The 15,925-nt window shown below is 55.4% G+C and overlaps 1 protein-coding gene across 2 annotated transcripts; it reads right to left on the reverse strand.

The window, feature by feature from the left end:
* On the reverse strand, positions 1-14,118 carry NFKBIE (NFKB inhibitor epsilon). 2 transcript variants are annotated; one of them, XR_001873443.1, is made up of 7 exons: positions 13,784-14,118; positions 3,399-3,501; positions 2,661-2,892; positions 2,401-2,489; positions 1,873-2,121; positions 1,105-1,553; positions 1-1,011 (listed from the first exon to the last, which is right to left on the reverse strand). XR_001873443.1 is itself a non-coding variant. In XM_017806641.1 (6 exons), the coding sequence occupies exons 1-6, from the start codon at positions 14,116-14,118 to the stop codon at positions 1,488-1,490; spliced, it is 1,074 nt and encodes a 357-aa protein (XP_017662130.1). In that variant the 3' UTR covers positions 1,062-1,487. The 2 variants fall into 2 exon arrangements, 1 of the variants encoding a protein (XP_017662130.1); XM_017806641.1 differs by lacking the exon at positions 1-1,011 and having other exon boundaries at positions 1,062-1,553.
* Positions 14,119-15,925: the final 1,807 nt, after the last annotated feature.

A 15,925-nucleotide genomic window follows, 5' to 3' on the forward strand; every position in this document is an offset into this window, starting at 1 on the left:
ATCACTTGTTTCTGCCTTTTTCCTTCGCTCCCAGCTGCAGCCCTGGCCCCACTATCCCACTCTGCCCTGCAGCACCTGTCATTCCTGCTTTGGGCAACCCAGGAGTGCCTCATGTCCCCTGTGAAGGTGGCATTGAAGCAGCCGCACGGGTTTGCAACAGGGTTGAGGCCCTGCCAGAAGGTGAGAGGCAAAGATTCAAAACAAACACAATCCAGCCCAGGGCTGCTGAAGAGACCAGACCCTCCAGAGAAGCCTGGGGGGTGCCCGCGCTGCTTTTGTGGTAGCATTCCCTCACATGAAGGGAGGAAGAAGACAAAGGCTCACTCCAGAGCATCTCGGGCAATTGCGTCATCCAGGATTTGTCCAAAACAACAGCAGCTGCTCCCAGGCAACAAGAGGGGAATTTCCCTGGCTGAGGTGGGGTCAGGCAGGCTCCATGCCTCCATTCCCACAGCACCTTTGGCTGCTGGTTTCGTAATGCATCGCATGTGCATCACACGTGCTCCTCTGGCTGGAGAGGGGGGCAAGGAAGGGTGGTGAGCTGAACAACAGAAAGGATGTTGCACGGAGATAATACTGCCATCTCGACCACTTTCAGCCTGGGGGAATCTAAAACCCAGGGAAGACCCATGCCGTAAGTTTTTAATACCCTTTCAAGCCAGGAGATTGGGCAGGATCTTTTGTCCTCTTTGCGAAAGAGGAAACCACAGCATGGTAAAGCAGCAAGATATCAGGCACAACAGCAGAAGCAGGGATCCATAACCTGGTCTTCCGGCATTTCCTACAATTTTTCTTCAGCCCTGCAGCCTGACAGCACAGCATGGGAACAGAGCACCAGGCTGGGATCTCCCAGTCTTGGCCCTGAGCACTAGAAAGGCTCTGCAAGTGGGGAAGCCCCTGCACTCCTACTCACCTTCTGTGGTGCAAAGGACCCGAGGGAGTGGGCAGACGGGGGAAACCCCTGCAGCCCTCATGTCCGTGGCCCTTGGTGTAATGCTCAGCCTCCTGATGCTGTGGGGGTGCAGGATGGGTTAGATCACATGAGACCTCTGGTGCCCACAGCAACAACAAACATTTATTAGAGTGAGTGTAGACTCTCCTCACCCCACACTTATTCTGATGGCGTTTGGGGGTGCCAGAGGATGCTCCATCCGCCGAACAGTGTGAAAACGAGTCCTCTCCTGCTCCTTCCCTGTTTATGCTGGAGACCCCCACAAGTCAGGCCCACGGCCAGGAGGGGAAATTCAGTCCTGCTGCAGTGTACAGATACTGAAAGAAAAGCCTCCCCTGTGTAGTGCTCAAAATGCCAGTTTCTTCTGTCTGTGAAGGCAGCCTGAGGCCAACAAAACTTTTCCAAAGAGCAGAGCAGCGGGGGAATAAGTTTCCCAGAGTGACTCTGCTCCTACGGAACTGCAGGCAGGCAAGGTTCCAGCAGGCAGCAGCACGGAGCAAGGAGTAAGCCCAATAGGCCAAAGGAGTCCAGCTGCTCATTCAGAGCACACAACAGGCTTCCCTGAGATCTTCAGGTCATCGAAGGGCAGCAAGGCGAGGAGCTGCAGAAGCCAAGGGTATGGACATGTAAGGATCGGGGGTTGTGTCTCTAGCGAGCTGGAGTAGGGGCCCAAACCTTTCCCCCACCCAGTACTGCGGTCGCCCACCTCCCTAGGGAAGTGCAAAGAAACCCTGTCTGGGCTTCCCTAAGTCTCGAGGCAAAAGACAGTTTTCCCACACACCCCAGAGCCAATGCCTGCACCCTACAGGGAAGGATGGGAACAGCAGCAAACTCCTCCTAGGAGCTCCCCCCACATCATCCAACTCCTGCACCCCGTGACCAGCTGTCAGAGCCACAGGCCTCCCCCCACAGAGACTCACATCATCATTGCCATCAGCCAGGTCCTGGGCTGTCTCATTCTCCATGTTCCTCAGCAGAGTGTCAGCCCCAGAGTGTGAGAGGATGGCGGCAATGGCAGCATCCTTGCGGCCCACAGCCAGGTGGAGCGGGGTGCAACCATTATACATCTGGGCATCCACATACGCCCCGTTGCGCAGCAGGAACTGGACAGCCTTGCGGTTGTGGCACTCCACAGCCAGGTGCAAGGGGGTCTTCCCACTCGTGCCCTCCTGCAACCCACAGATCACAAGGGTGTGGGTGCGGGGCCCCTCAGTTGGGCCCCACAGCACCCACCCGACACCCCATTGACAAGGTGCAGAGGGGGCAGTCCCCACCCTGACTGCTGTTATAGCACCCACGAGCCCCTCAAGGACCTTTACTCTCTGCTCTCTCAAAATTCAGTGCCTTCAAGCCTCACAGCAGTGCCTGCCCCAAGGCTGAAGGGAGTGCCCAAGGGAGAGACACACTGGCCCAGCCTTGCCAAAACATCACACCATACCCAGTCTTACCTGAACATCGATGTTGGCACCACTTTCAAGCAGCAGAGACATCATTGGGATGTTCCCCTTCAAGGTGCTGATGTGGAGACAGGCCAAGCCTGTGATGGAGAGGCAGAAGAGAAAGCCACAGTCAGCCCGGACCACCCCATGGCACACCAATCATGGCTGCATGCTCGCTCTGCTGTGCTCCAGGATCCCTGCATACACAAGTCACGGTCTCTGCCCCAACCTGGCCACCAGCTCTGCACTGGGTTGACCCCAGGTCTCACCTTGCCAGTTCTGGAGCTGCAGGTCCTGGTGGTGCCTGTGGGGCTGAGCTGTGCCCTCTGGTGGGGCTGTGCTCTCCAGCAGCTGCTGGGCGCACTGCAGGTGCTGCTGCTCACAGGCCAGGTGCAGCGGGGTGTTGCCATTGCGGTCCTGCAGCCCGGGGTTCACTCCCTTGTGGATCAGTGCCTGGATCACGCGGGGCTGCTCCAGGTACACAGCAAGATGGAGCGGGGTCTGGAGAGAAATTAGGAAAGGGGAGGATGCCCCACAGGACACCAGATGTGATGAGCCACACCAGTCTACAGGAGCCAGCCTGGCGGCACAGGCTGCCATGCAGGAGAGCCCCATCCCTGTCCTGAGGTTATGCGTGGCGGACACTGGGGGGCGTGCCAATGGTTTGCTGTCCCCTGCACCTCAGCTCAGGGATCACCCATGGGGACACATCTCACTCTCCCATCTACACTGCCATCCACATTCAAGCTGTGCCTGCTCCCACCCTCTGGGGTTGTCTGCAATGTCCTGAGGCTTTGCAAAAGACCCTTCATCCCACAGTGCTGGGAGCTGTCACACCTCTCTCTCAGGGTGTCTCCACCACCCTTCTTCCCCTCCCTGAAAAGGAGCTCCTCATGTGGGAGCAGGTGGGGGGTCTGGGGGAAAGGGCAGATGGATTGGGTGTCTACCCAGGGAACTGCCTGCGGCATCTCCCTTCCTCCCATCTTCTGCCTATCACAACTGCATACCTGGAAAAGATCATTTTGTATCTCCAGCACCTCCCTGGGTAGCTGAGCAATGCAGCAGAGTGCTACAGCTGGGACACAGTGGATAATGGCCAGATGAACCAACCTATGGAAGGATAAAGGGGACAGGAGAAAACAAAAATGAAAAATGAGTCCCGAGTGCCATGCTCAGGAGTGGAGATCCTTCACTGCTGCATGAAGGAATAATCTCTCTGCCTCCTCCAATCCCCTTCCCACCAGCTCGGAGCTCCTCAATTCTGCCCTCTCCCTGGGGAAGCTCAGCAGAAGGCCAAGGCAGGAATATGGCCTGAGGCTCTCCAGGGCAGTCCTTCACTCTGATCCCCACAGGGAACAGACCCTCCTGACCCTGCTAAGCAATGCAGAGTCCTCCCTGGGACCTCACAGCACGCATGGGGCTTGGACCTGCCACTATGCAAAGCCAGGCCTCCAACTGGTGCAGGTCCAGAGCCTGGGATGTGTTTCCCAGAGCCCACAGGACAGGTTTGGCAGCTGTGGAGGAAGGTCTAGGCTCTGGCAGCTGCCCGGGGAATTCCAGTTCCCTACGTCCAGCTGTGCACTGTACTTCTGCTTTCCCCTCCCTGAAGGCAAGCAGCCATAGCTGGGCAGGAGCCTGGTGCTAGTCCAAGATCACCTCTGTGGCACAGCCCCCACGCCACCTGATCTGCTGGTCCACACCGATTTCCTCTTCTCTCCCCCACATCCTTTCCTTCCAGCACAGTTGTGGCAGGGCTGGCACACAGCTGCCGGCTTAGAGGGACACCAGAGGTGCAGCTGTCAGAGCTTGGTGGCCAGCAGGGAGCCCTAGTCCTCAGGACCATGGCCCTCACAGCCACGGGGTGGTTGGGCAGCCCAGAGTCCCACAGTCCAAGGAGAAGTTTTATTTCCAGCCGGCCCCTTCACAGTCAGAACAGAAGTGAGAGCACAATGGAGGCAGAGGCAAGAGGGAATTTCCAGTCTCCTCCGCCAACCTGCTGCACTTCCGGGCCCCCTGGCATCAGGCATCCTCCCACCACAGGGCAGCCCCTTTGGGCTGACCCTAGCCATGGTGGGCAGCAGCAAGGAGCAGGCAACAGCTCCCACTCTGAAGAGCATGGCAGGCATGAGCTGAGCCTCCTGCCACCTCCTCACTGCTATGCTGGGGGCCCTGGGTAGCCTGTCTCTGGCAGGGATCAGCTCCAAACTAAAGGCTGGGCTCTAAGCAGCTTTGTTTGAGGCAGGCAGGGCCAAGGGATGGAGGGTGAGAGCTGTGCCAGTCTTGGCAAGACAATCTGCTTGCTGGACAGCCCAGCTCTGAGATGCTACCCGCGTTGTGGGGGACAGAGAGCATCCCTCTATAGACAGGAGAGCAACACCTTAAACATTGCAGAAAAAAAGAAGGGTTGGGGCTGCCTTCTCGCCAGTTGCAGTGAGGATTTGATTGTGCTGAGAAGCTCAGAGGCCAGTCCCCAAAAATGTCCTTTATTCACCTCCTTCCAAGTGCTGCTCAAAGGCCAAGCCAGCACCTGGAACGCCAGGGACCTCCAGCTAAGCCCCAGTTTTGACGGCAAAACAAGTTTCTCTCCACCTTGCTGCCAGGAGAGAGGCTGTATCCAACAGGAGAGGCTTTGTCCCTGGGGAAGCCCCAGGTCATGCTGCAGCAGGGAATTCCCCACTGGAAGGAGAGGCCACCCACCCACATTTGCCTCTGCACAGCCATGGGGTGCCCCCTCACCAGCAGCACTCCCAGAGCAGGGGCCATGCAGCCCCACGGACAAGGTCTGACCACCCACGGGGGACTGTGGGGCAGAGGCACAGCCAAGGGGCCCAGGCCAGGAGCAAGGGGACCAGCTGCAAGAATACTCCTCCCCTCATCAGGCTTTCACTGACCCTAGCCTGGGTATGATCCAACAGGGAGATTCCCTGCTTGGTTTTGCATCAGGTCCTCAGTCCCTGTGGCAGCACCTGTGCTGAGGTGTCCTTTGCCCACTTCCAGGGACAGCCCCTGTTTCTCCAAACCCGCTCCCAGGCACCACATGCAGAAGGAGGCCACAGGATCTGCCTTTTACAGGTATGGCAGAGATAAGACTGTTCAGACAGGGGACTTTCCGAAGCAATTCAGCTTGAACTTTAAACCGCTGCTGCTTTCACTTTCCAGAGCTACTCTGGGCTCCCAGGGGAGAAAGCAGTGCCCAGGGTTGTGTTCCACATCAGCCAGCCCTTGTACCCCAGGAATCCCCCCAGCCCCTCTGCCACTACCCACGCCACACCACACTGTCACGTGGGGACAAGTGGGGCAGTCACCCTGGGGAGGTGGTGGAAACCCCCAGCAGCCCTCTGTCACTGCCGGCACCTCACTCTTCCCAGCTTGGATGCCTCTGCAGCTCAACAAGGCGGTGCAGTCGCTCGGGTCTGAGCTGACACTGAGCAAGTTTGGGCATCCATGGTGCAGAGGTGATGGGGGTGACCATCCCCACCTGGTCAGAGCTCAAGCTTTCATCTTGCAGCCGAGATGCGCCTGCTTTGAAGGATTGTTTTCTCCCCTCCCCCGTCCTTCTCCACCGGCGTGCAGCCTCCTCCTGCACTCTCATTTCTGCATTCGTTCCCGCCTTTCCTCATTGCCAGCCCTCAACTTCCTGAAATGGCTGCAAGAACCTTGAGCTACCCAGATTAATCATGGCAAGGCCAGCGGGCTGGGATGAGCCCACCAAGAGCACGTGTGCACTGAGGCACCCTGTGCCATGGGCTGTGATGCCAACCAGCAATTGGGATTGTCTCCTGCTAACCCAGGAAACCTCCTACACTGAGGAGACCTGAGGCACAGGCATCATTCCAGTCTCCATTTCTTCTGGCCAAGGCAACAAGGACAACTCTCTGTGCCACGGCAGCCACTGACAGGCTGCTGCTCCCTGCTGAGCCCCAGAGCCAGGGCGTGGCGATGGAGATACCCGCTCGCTGCCAGACACCGCTCCTCACCCAGCCACGGCCGCGTCCTTTTGCCAGAACAAGCCCTACACCCTGCCATGCTCAGACCCTTGCCCTTCCCTGGCCTGCCTGCACGCCTCTCCTCTGCCTCTGTTTGACTGCTCCCTCCCTCCCCACGCTCCTCCCTGCAGTTCTCCTGGCTGCAGCTAGGGGGGTGGGTGCCCAGCGGGAACTCTCAGGAAGGGCAACAGGGAGTTTTAGAAACAGCAAGGGATGGAGGAGCTGTGGGCAGGGGAAACGTGGCAGCAGTACAGACTGTTGGGTTCATTCTCAGCTTTTCCACTTGCTCACCAGCTCCATCCTGGCACAAAAGGATTCAGCACTCTGAATCACAAAGGTCCCATGGGCACAGGACATTCCTGGCACAAAGTGATCTAGCTGTCATCAGAGAGATAACAACCCTGGAGCAGAGAGGTTGGGGCTATCCCTGGGGATGTCCCTTGGTCTGAACACACCACGCCCAAACTGGTCCTAGTTGAGGCACAGGAGAGCATCCATTTCCACAGTGCTGTCCATCTCCAGCTTCTGAGTGACCTCAAGTGTCAGGCAGGAAAGTTTCCACACGAGGACTGGAGGCAGGAGAACAGGTTAAGGGTGATACCCAGCTCTGACACACAAGCAGAACTGATAAAGTCCCACCAGTTCTCTGACTATCCTTTTCCATCTCTCTAGGAAAGGGTCTGACAATGCAGATCCCCCCATCTGTAGAGTAAGACACCTCATTCTCAAAGCAGCCTCTCCCTTCACCATCTCACTCCAGAACCACCTAAGACACAGGATCCAGTATTCAGTTGAATTTGCTTTGATAAATTTTTCTCCCTCTCTAGATAAGGTCCTGATCTGCAGGGACAGTTCGCTCCCAGCTCCTTATTTTGGCTGAGTGGAGCATTAGGAAATCATGCAAACAATTCACACAAGAAAAACTTGTTCAGTAGAGGAAATGGCAGCAATAGAGGGGAGGAAAACAGCAGGGGAATTCCATGCTTACCCTGCTCTCCTGTTCCAGGCCTGTAACCTGCACTGCTAACCGCTTCCTCAGCCATCAGCATGAACCTCTGCCAGCAGGCTCAGCAAGCACAGCTCCATCCTGCCCTGCAGCCCTGAGCCAGCCCAGCCTGGCTCCCTTCCTCCCCACATACCCAGAGCGATGCTGCCCTGCTCTTACATAAAGCTGTTCCATCTGCCCTCTGGCAGCTCCAAAGGGCCAGTGGATCCCAGCTGGCTGTGGACTCATTGGCATATCCTGTGTTCCTGCCCTGGGTCTCTTGTTCTGCAGGTTTCTTCTCCCCTTCCCTGAGAAGGGCACACCTTGAATTTGAGTGGAGGGGGGATGGGATGGGACTTGAAGGAGGTTGTGGCTAGGGGGATGCAAAGCAGCTGCTTCCCAGACTGCTGCTCCTGGGGCCAGAGGGAGCGGTGAGCAGAGGAGACAGCCTCACCTTCCCTGGGGTGCTCTGCAGAGGGTTTGATCGGGTGCTTGCAGATGAAGGGTGCTGGAGGCTGATTGGCAGGAGAGGCATTGTGAGAGGGCTGTGAGCACCTCATTTTTTCAGTGAGGTGGGGAGGAAAGGGAGGAAGATGGGGAGATGAAGGTGCTCCGACAGCACCCCTGGCCTCACACCCTCTAGACTGCACCAACACATTTGAGAATTTTGCTCCATTTCTGAGCAGATGGTGAGTCTGGGATTGCAGAAACATCAGATGCATGTGGATTGTTCCCTTCAGAACAAGGGGTCTGTCCCGCACTACCATCAGTGCATGGATGGGGCAAGCCAGAAAGCAGGTCAGCTCATACTAGCAGGGGCCAGTCAAGGTCCAAGAAGCAAGATCAACAACTGTAATGAAAGCAGCAAACATCCCAAAAGGTCCATTGACCATTTCAAATGGAACAAACTCCCACTCTCACTCATTAGGAGGCAAATACGTTCTACAGTTTCTGTATACACAGAGATATCTTGAGGTCAGAACAGACTCTTACAAGAGGACAGTGCCTGGACTTTGCCAGAGCCTGCACAACACACCCTAGCAATCATTTACAGCCCTGCACGTATCCTTATTGCCTCAGGATTTTCTCTTAATGAGGCATGAGCCGGGAGTCTAGGATACCTCAGAGCCCCCCTTCAGCCCTGTATCTGCCCCAGTCAGAGGGGCTTCCCAACTCTGTGACACAGAGAGCATCCCACGCAGCTCACTGAGAGACACCCTGTAACCACTCTCAGAGCTCAGACCCCACAACCTCTCCTCCTACACAGTCCCATCTGACTCCTCGTTTATCCACATTATACTAAAAAAAACCCCAAAACCAAACCAACAAAAAAATGAAAATTTCTTTGTTAATTTAGCTGAGCTCAACCCTTTCCCAACAGCGGCCAAGCTGCCTCCAAAGTGCAAGGACTTGAAGTCCTTCCCACCTCGGCTGATCTGTTACAGCCAGGCATCAGGCTTCTGCATCCCAGGACATGGAAATTTCCAGCCATTCTTTCCTTTCCCCTGTGCTTTGTCTCCCCTTAGCTCCAAGGCAAACCTAGGCAGGTGGAAAGTCTGAAGAAACTTCCTCCAGGCCAGGCTGAAGTCATCCAAACAGAGAAAAAACCTCTTCTTGCATGCACAGTCTCAGAAGGCTGCCAGGACTTACCCACTTTACTCCAAGGCTGTATGTGTGTGACCCCTGCGGCAGCCAGCAACTTCTGGGGCATCCTGTAGGATGCTCCAGAGCTTTCTGCCCTTGCTTGGAGGAACATCAAGCCCTCCCCTGTTTACCAAACTCCTGAGCACACACAGAGGAAGAGCCAAGAATCCAGGGACAGGGAGCTGGACACAGGAAGTTCTCTTTCCCCTCCTGCCAGACCCATGTTAGGATTGACTTTCTTTTCTGCTCCACAATGGTAGCATGCTAGGAAGCAACTAGGGATGGACTTGAATGGACTTGAATCCCGACGATCAAGGAAGGAGGTTTCTTTCCAAAGCCCCTCTGGTAAAACCAAGAGCATCCCCACTTCCCATTAACTATGGCCACCTCACTGCTGGGCAGCCAGCAACAGCCCAGCCCAGACAAGCAGGGGGACTCCCAGCCTGACCAGCAACCAGGTGCGCTCTCTGCATTGGACTTCTTTAATCCCGAGTCTCTCCAGTCCTCTGCTTCTTTTTCCTTCTTTCACAGTAATTACCCCTTGTTGTCACACACTGAGCATTCCCCCACTTACACACACTGGGATCCAGGGCTACAGGGGTTCAACAACAACCCTGCTTGGCAGGGGAAGCACCGAGCAAGCAGCCACACTGGAGCAGACAGCCTGAATGGGGACAACCTCTATTCCCCTGCTCAGGGAAGATCTCTGGCACAGGGCTCCATGAGTTGGGAGGGTTAAGACTGGCACACACTGGTGTATGGTTAGAAGTGGCCCCTCAAGATGAGCCTTCGTGCTCAATGGCTCAGGGCAAGGGCTCAGCAGAGAAGGCCCCTTCGTTACCATCATGTGGAGAAGAGCTCAGAACATCACCTCCCATGGGGACCCAATTTTACTCAATTAACCGTCCCCAAGCCCTTGTTAAGGCATCTGAGCCTGCGAGTCACTGGCACGTGATTTCTTATCAGCAGACAGAGCAGCACTTGTCTCTGGTGGAAGGAGGAAGTCAAGCTTCCTCTGCTCCCCTCCCTCCAAGAAACATGTGCCCGACCAAAACCACTCGGTCCCATTTTCCATCTGAAGGAGGCTCTGGTCTCTCTCCTGTGATTGAGCTGGGGTCCCCTGACCTTCACCCCCACAGAGGTACTGCGCTGCTTTGCATACAGAGCCCCGTGCAGAAGATAGTCACCCTCCTGTGGGGGCGCAGCCCCCAGCCTTTCCATCACCGCGGCATCAGGTACCAATGGCATAAATTGGCGTATGGCCCAAGGACCAGCATGGGCACCAAGGAAAACACATTTTTAAGTTTAAGATAGTCCTAGAGAGAGGAAACTCCGCTTAATTTCACACACCAATGAATCAACTCTGCCTCTCCAGAGCTGGCAGAGGCTGACATAAGCCCAACCAGGGAGGTTTTCCCTTGTGCTGGAACACAACAGGTGATCCCATCACACCCCATTTCACCTTGAAGGTGCTGGTCCAACAGGCAGCCCTTTTCCAGGATGCTGGACTTGTGCATCTGCCTGTTGAGGCTGGGAAAGAGGGTGTTTCCTTAGTGAATCCTAAAAAAGGTTGAGGTGGTTCAGAGGTTGGAGCTGCCTGAAGCCTGCTCAGAGCTAGCCATGTCTACAGCTGGAAAGCCCCTCTCTTCACTTCCATGTAGAGCAGTCCCATTGGGACCCAATTCAGCAGAAAAAGAGCTTGTTTACATGGAAGAGATGGATACTTGGAGGAGTACTGGGTCACAAGGAAAAGACGGATGCTTGGAGGAGACCATTTGAGCTTGAGTGCACAGGGTTTGTTCTCTATCTGGTCACAGAATAAGCAAGATACATATCACTGCCCTAAGTGCTCCTACCATCTTCTGCCCCATTCCTCATCCTTGACCTCTGCTGCCCTGTCAGCTCAGCCACTCTCTCTTGAGGACTGATGTCCCTGTGACCGATTACTGCAGCTCTGACTTCCCAGAGATGGAGGGGCTGCCAGTGGTACTGAGGAGTCATGGGGGGGACAACATCTGGGCAAATAATTCTTAGAAGACAGCACCCACATATTTCACTGGCCATCACACCCCCTTCTTCCCTCTTGGCCACTTCCTTCTTGCCAAAGCTAGACTCCTAATTCTGAGCACAGAAAGAGCCAGTTTTAGGCTCATTGCTTCATCCCATCTGGGTTGACGCTCCTCTCCCATGAAGGCGGGCAGGGAGGCAGCCAGGGAGGATCCTGCTGACGCTCCAACCACCCAAGCACACGTTCCTCGCCTCTGCTTCCACCTCCTGTACTTCCCCCACAAGGGCCAGACAGACAAACACAGGCACACCTCAGGATGGCACAGATGGGTGAGCCTGAGTGAGTTATGGATAGTGAAGATTTCTGTCAGATGGAGAGCCAAGACTTTTGCCAGCTCCCTTTGTGCAAGCCCAGTGCTCCTCTCCCCTTGGTACCAGCCAGGGCATCTGGGGAAACAGGAACTACTTAGCCAAAATCCCTGAACTTTTTGTATTTTCAGAATTACAATTACAGTAAAGTGTTGTTGCCTAAGTCTTCTGAAATATAATGACAGTATGATTTTAATTCTCTGCCTGGAGCTGTTTTGTGGCAGACAAAAAAAAGCACACAAAGAAATGTGCTGCTGACAGAGATAAAAAGAAGAAAAGAAGTCGATGGGTTTGTCTGGCCAGATGAAAGGGATGTAACCTGTGCCCATCTGATCCCTTCCCTCTGGGGACCTTCCATCACTGGATGAGCAATTGCTCCATAGACTTGACTATCAGCCCTGACTGTTTTCACATACAATAACAGCGGCAGTTCAATGAGTCGCTGGGTGCTCACAGTTCCCAGTTGCATCGACCTGAGCTGAGGATGTTCAGCACTTCTAAATATAAATGCCACCTACCTCTACCACAGGGTCAGAAGGAGAGGCAAGAATAGCAGAGCCTCACCACAGCCTCACCATTCTAACCACAAGAATAGGTTTGTTTTTTTCCCCAGCAGTGGAAGCAGATCCCAGGAAAGCAATCTCCTGTGTGGACACGGCCAGTCCGGAGCTGTATGAGCTGTACCACCAGCAGATGTTTTGCTCCCACCCTCACTTTTTACAGATTTCCTGTTCTGAACTGCTCTGTGAGTGAGAAAAAACAGAAGAGTAACGGCAACCGTTTGGGGACCTCTCCGAGAGCCTCTCCTGCCTACAGAAACCAAGACACCACTGATTAATGTTTCCCTAGTTAATAAGATGTTTGCATTAGGTCTCTCCAAGCAAGTCTGACAGGCAAAGGGCTCAGCTCCCAAACAAGATAGCCCCAAGCAGTAAAAGCATCTCCATGTGCATTGCAGCTGCATCTACGGGGCTCACTAAAAAAACAGTGAGTGAAGAGCCCTGGGCACACCATGATAGACAAGCCCGGGGGGCTTTCTGAAGCCTTACTTACATAGCTCTGATGGAAAGACCCATGGTTCTCTCAGTGGGCACCTTGGCTCTAGCATTAGAGCTGGGAAAACTAGTGCAGCTGCTCTATGCTGAGGAGCTCCAGAACGAGCCCATAGATAGGACAGGACTAGAAAGTCTGGCTGGGGAATGTGGGAGGTTGGGTTTAGTCTAACCTTGCATGCCATGAGACTTCCAGCCAATCCTCAGAGCAGATCCCACAGTAGGCATTAATGAACTAATTAGCAAAAGCACAGACTCCTTCCTAACTGGGAAGTAAACACACAGGCTGTCTCCCAGCCCATCTTCAGCTTCAATCCAGATGTGGTCTGCCAGGCAAGGACAGAGCCTTCTTGCTGCCACTACTGAAGACATTTCCTTGCTCATATCAGTGCCTCTTAGTTTCTCTTCCTCTTGCACCATTACTCAGTATTAAACTCCAGCCTGGGTTTGGGGCAAAGCTTTGCCCTCAACTGTGAGAACTTTCACTCATACTCTGTGTATACACTCATGATGACAACCTTCTGTCGAGGGAATGTACAACGGGAAAAAACGCTGTGTTTAGGTGAAGGCAATTACCAGAAGCCAAACCAAATAACTCTGGCATGATGCCTTTGCGCTTGAGAGGGCATTATGGATATGTGAAGCCCCTCCTCATTAAGAGAAACACTTGTCTCCGTCACAGAGGCTCACGAGGGCAGCCCCATACTGGGATGTGCATCTCAACTGTGCCAAAAGCTGCGGCTCTGGCGGCAGGTTGGCAAAGCAAGGCAATTCCCACCTGAGAACAAACTGTTCTTGGGTTGCTGGGTTGAGCAGCATCTAACACAGCCATCCCAAGGTCTTGCCTTGCATAGCCAACCTTGTTTCAGATCTTGCTTACATGCCATCTCATGCAGCCAAGCCTTACTGGGGAGGAAACATTGAATTCTCTGGGTAAGAGCCAGTGAGGGGCTTGATTTGCTCCCTCTGCTCTTCTAGTTGCCAGCAGCCCCATAGCAAGCAGAAGCTAGCTTCCTAAGGTGGGTCCATTCTGTGCCATGTAACCTGGGGTACGTCTTTCTCTGCTCACTCTGTAGGACTCGGCTCAGATGCCCCTCAGGCGGGTGAGGGGATCACCAACGCAAACCTACAGCGGGGTGCCAAGCATCCATGCATAGCAAGGCAAGGCGGGAGGCTCTCAGGACAGGGATTTGGGGAGTCACTCACAGCCCGGCTGAACGGATGCTCCTCGGGGGAGGGATAAGGACCACGGCAGATTCTGCCTGGCTTATCTCTAGGCACCGGCTCCCCGCCGCCAGCCGGGGGGATGGGGGGAGCTGGCACTCGTAGCGCCCCCGGGGGTCACTCACGTGTCTCCGTCCTCCGAAAGGTAGGTGAGCGCGTCCAGCTGCTGCCGGCTGAGCCCCTCGGCCGGCGGCGACGGCTCCTCGGGACGGCTCCCCGGAACGCCCGGCAGCCCGGGCAGAGCCTCAGGAAGGGCGCCGGAGCCGTAGCTGGAGTCCAGCCGCTCCTCGGCGGCGGCGGTGGTCTCGGCGAGGGTCTCAGGGGCGGCCTCGGGGGCGGCGGGGGTCTCCTTGCCGCCCGGCAGCGAGCGCAGCGACTCGATGCCCGAGTCGCACTGCCCGTCCTCTCCCTCCCAGGCCGCCGCTTCCTTGCGGCACTCGCCGCCCGCCGCCCGCGACATGGCTCAGTGCCCGCCGTCCGCCTGCCCCGGCCCGGGTCCCTGTCCCGGCCCCGCTCCTGGCGCCGGGGGGCTCATGGCCGGAAAACCCAGCGAGTGGCTGCCAGCGGACAGTCCAAGGCGCCGTAGCTCCACCTCCTCCTCCTCCTCCTTCTCCTCCTCCTTCCCCTGCCCGCACTGACTCAGCCGCGCCCGGCCCCGCCTGCCCGGGATTCCCCTCGCCACCGCCCCGCCGCGCTGCCCCGGCACCTCCCGGCACAACGAGAGGCTGTCTCGCCCCGCCCGCTTTGTCCGGGGAGTGCGTAGAGGCAGCAGGAGGGAGAAACCCACCCGTGGGCACGGAACGCGTGGGCACGGAAGGGCGGGCCGGGGCGCGCGGGAGAGGGAGGTGGTCACGCTGCACTTCCCGAAGCCGGGCAGTACGTGCTGGTGTGTCCTGGGCCTGCCTCCTGCCCCTGCGCTGTTGGCTTGGGTTCTTTAAATAGCAGGCAGGTTTGCCAGGGGTGGAAGAGGGACCTTGTCAAACTAGGCGGTGTGTGGGTGAGGATGCTGTTGCATGTGCAGGTGCTGACTGAAGCCGCAGGCTCTGTGGGAAACGATATGGTGGATGTCACTTACTGGTAGCAGAGATAGGTGTGAACAAGAAGTTTGCTTTTCCCACGTGCATGGATTAAACCGTTTCACCCACCAAGACACTTTCTCATCTGTCCTGCCTGTAGAGGCAAAGGGAGGTCACTGCAGTTGGCTATACAAGCCTTTTGGTCCAGCCCCTTCCCACCACCTTTCTGTATTGCAAATAGAAAGCCCAAAGCCCAGAGTGGCTGCCAGGGCTCACGCAAGAGCAGCCAAGACACAGAAATAAAAGCTGAAAATAGAAGTCAAATAAAGGCCCAGCTCACTGCCTGTGAATGGTTGACCAGCCTGCATTTCAGTGCTCTCCTTCTAAAGCCAAAACTATCCAGTAGTGTTCCTCATGGATCTGCATAGATATCATCTAGTTACTTTCCAGTGTCCCAAGCAGTGGGCTTTCCTCAAAGGACAACCTAGATAGCTCTGAACACAGCTGATACTTTAAAATCAATTTCAATTTTTGCTTTTATTGCTTGAGGTGACTTTCCGTCTCTGCAGGGTGCCCATCTTTCCAGTTCATCCCAGCAAGAGGGGAACAATCTCCTGCAGGGAAGCTCACCTGGGAAGAACTTGGTGATGGGTACTGGTTGGGCTCGCACAAACCACATGCAAAGCACCAATGATTTCCCTTTCCCACACTGCAGCTGCTGCTTTGGGTTTGCGTCATTGCCCCATGGCTGCTGGGCCTGTGAGCACAGACTGCTGCAGGAGAGCTGTCCATGAAAAGTGCCTCTGACCAGGCAGGGAGAAAGGTTTTGGGGTGTGAGGACAGCAGGAAGGAGGCAGGTATGTCTCTTTTGGCATCAATAACTTCCAGTCATAAGTTTTCCTCCCACGCTCAGGTTCTGTTTCAGTGTCTCCAGTTGTGTCCCTGGCACTGCCTAGCTGCAAGACTACAATTACTAAGGGAAAAGAGCTTCTCCCACATCTATCTGTCCAATGCAGGGTGGGGTTCTGGGCCATATATCCATGCCACTCCCTCTCACACCCTGGTGGTGGCTGCATCCCAGCTCTACCTGTAGCTGTCGTTCCTGACACCCACACAGAATCTCTATTCTTCCACCTTTCCATACCCAACTGCTCCTAGGTTACCCATCAACTATCTTCTAAAATGCCTTTGTCATTTTTTCTAATAACATACTAGATGTTGTTAGAAATGCAGCTCCATCATGGAACGGTT

This window comes from Lepidothrix coronata, unplaced genomic scaffold, assembly GCF_001604755.1.
Source record: "Lepidothrix coronata isolate B3197 unplaced genomic scaffold, Lepidothrix_coronata-1.0 Scaffold16, whole genome shotgun sequence".
NCBI lineage: Eukaryota > Metazoa > Chordata > Aves > Passeriformes > Pipridae > Lepidothrix > Lepidothrix coronata.

Excerpts from the sequence above, each read along its gene's own strand:
- NFKBIE (XM_017806641.1), bottom strand. The coding sequence starts at position 14,118 with ATGTCGCGGGCGGCGGGCGGCGAGTGCCGCAAGGAAGCGGCGGCCTGG. Across the intron at positions 3,502-13,783 it reads CTTTCGGAGGACGGAGACAC|GTTGGTTCATCTGGCCATTA; the intron begins GTGAGTGACCCC and ends ATCCTTCCATAG. Across the intron at positions 2,893-3,398 it reads TACAAAATGATCTTTTCCAG|ACCCCGCTCCATCTTGCTGT; the intron begins GTATGCAGTTGT and ends ATTTCTCTCCAG.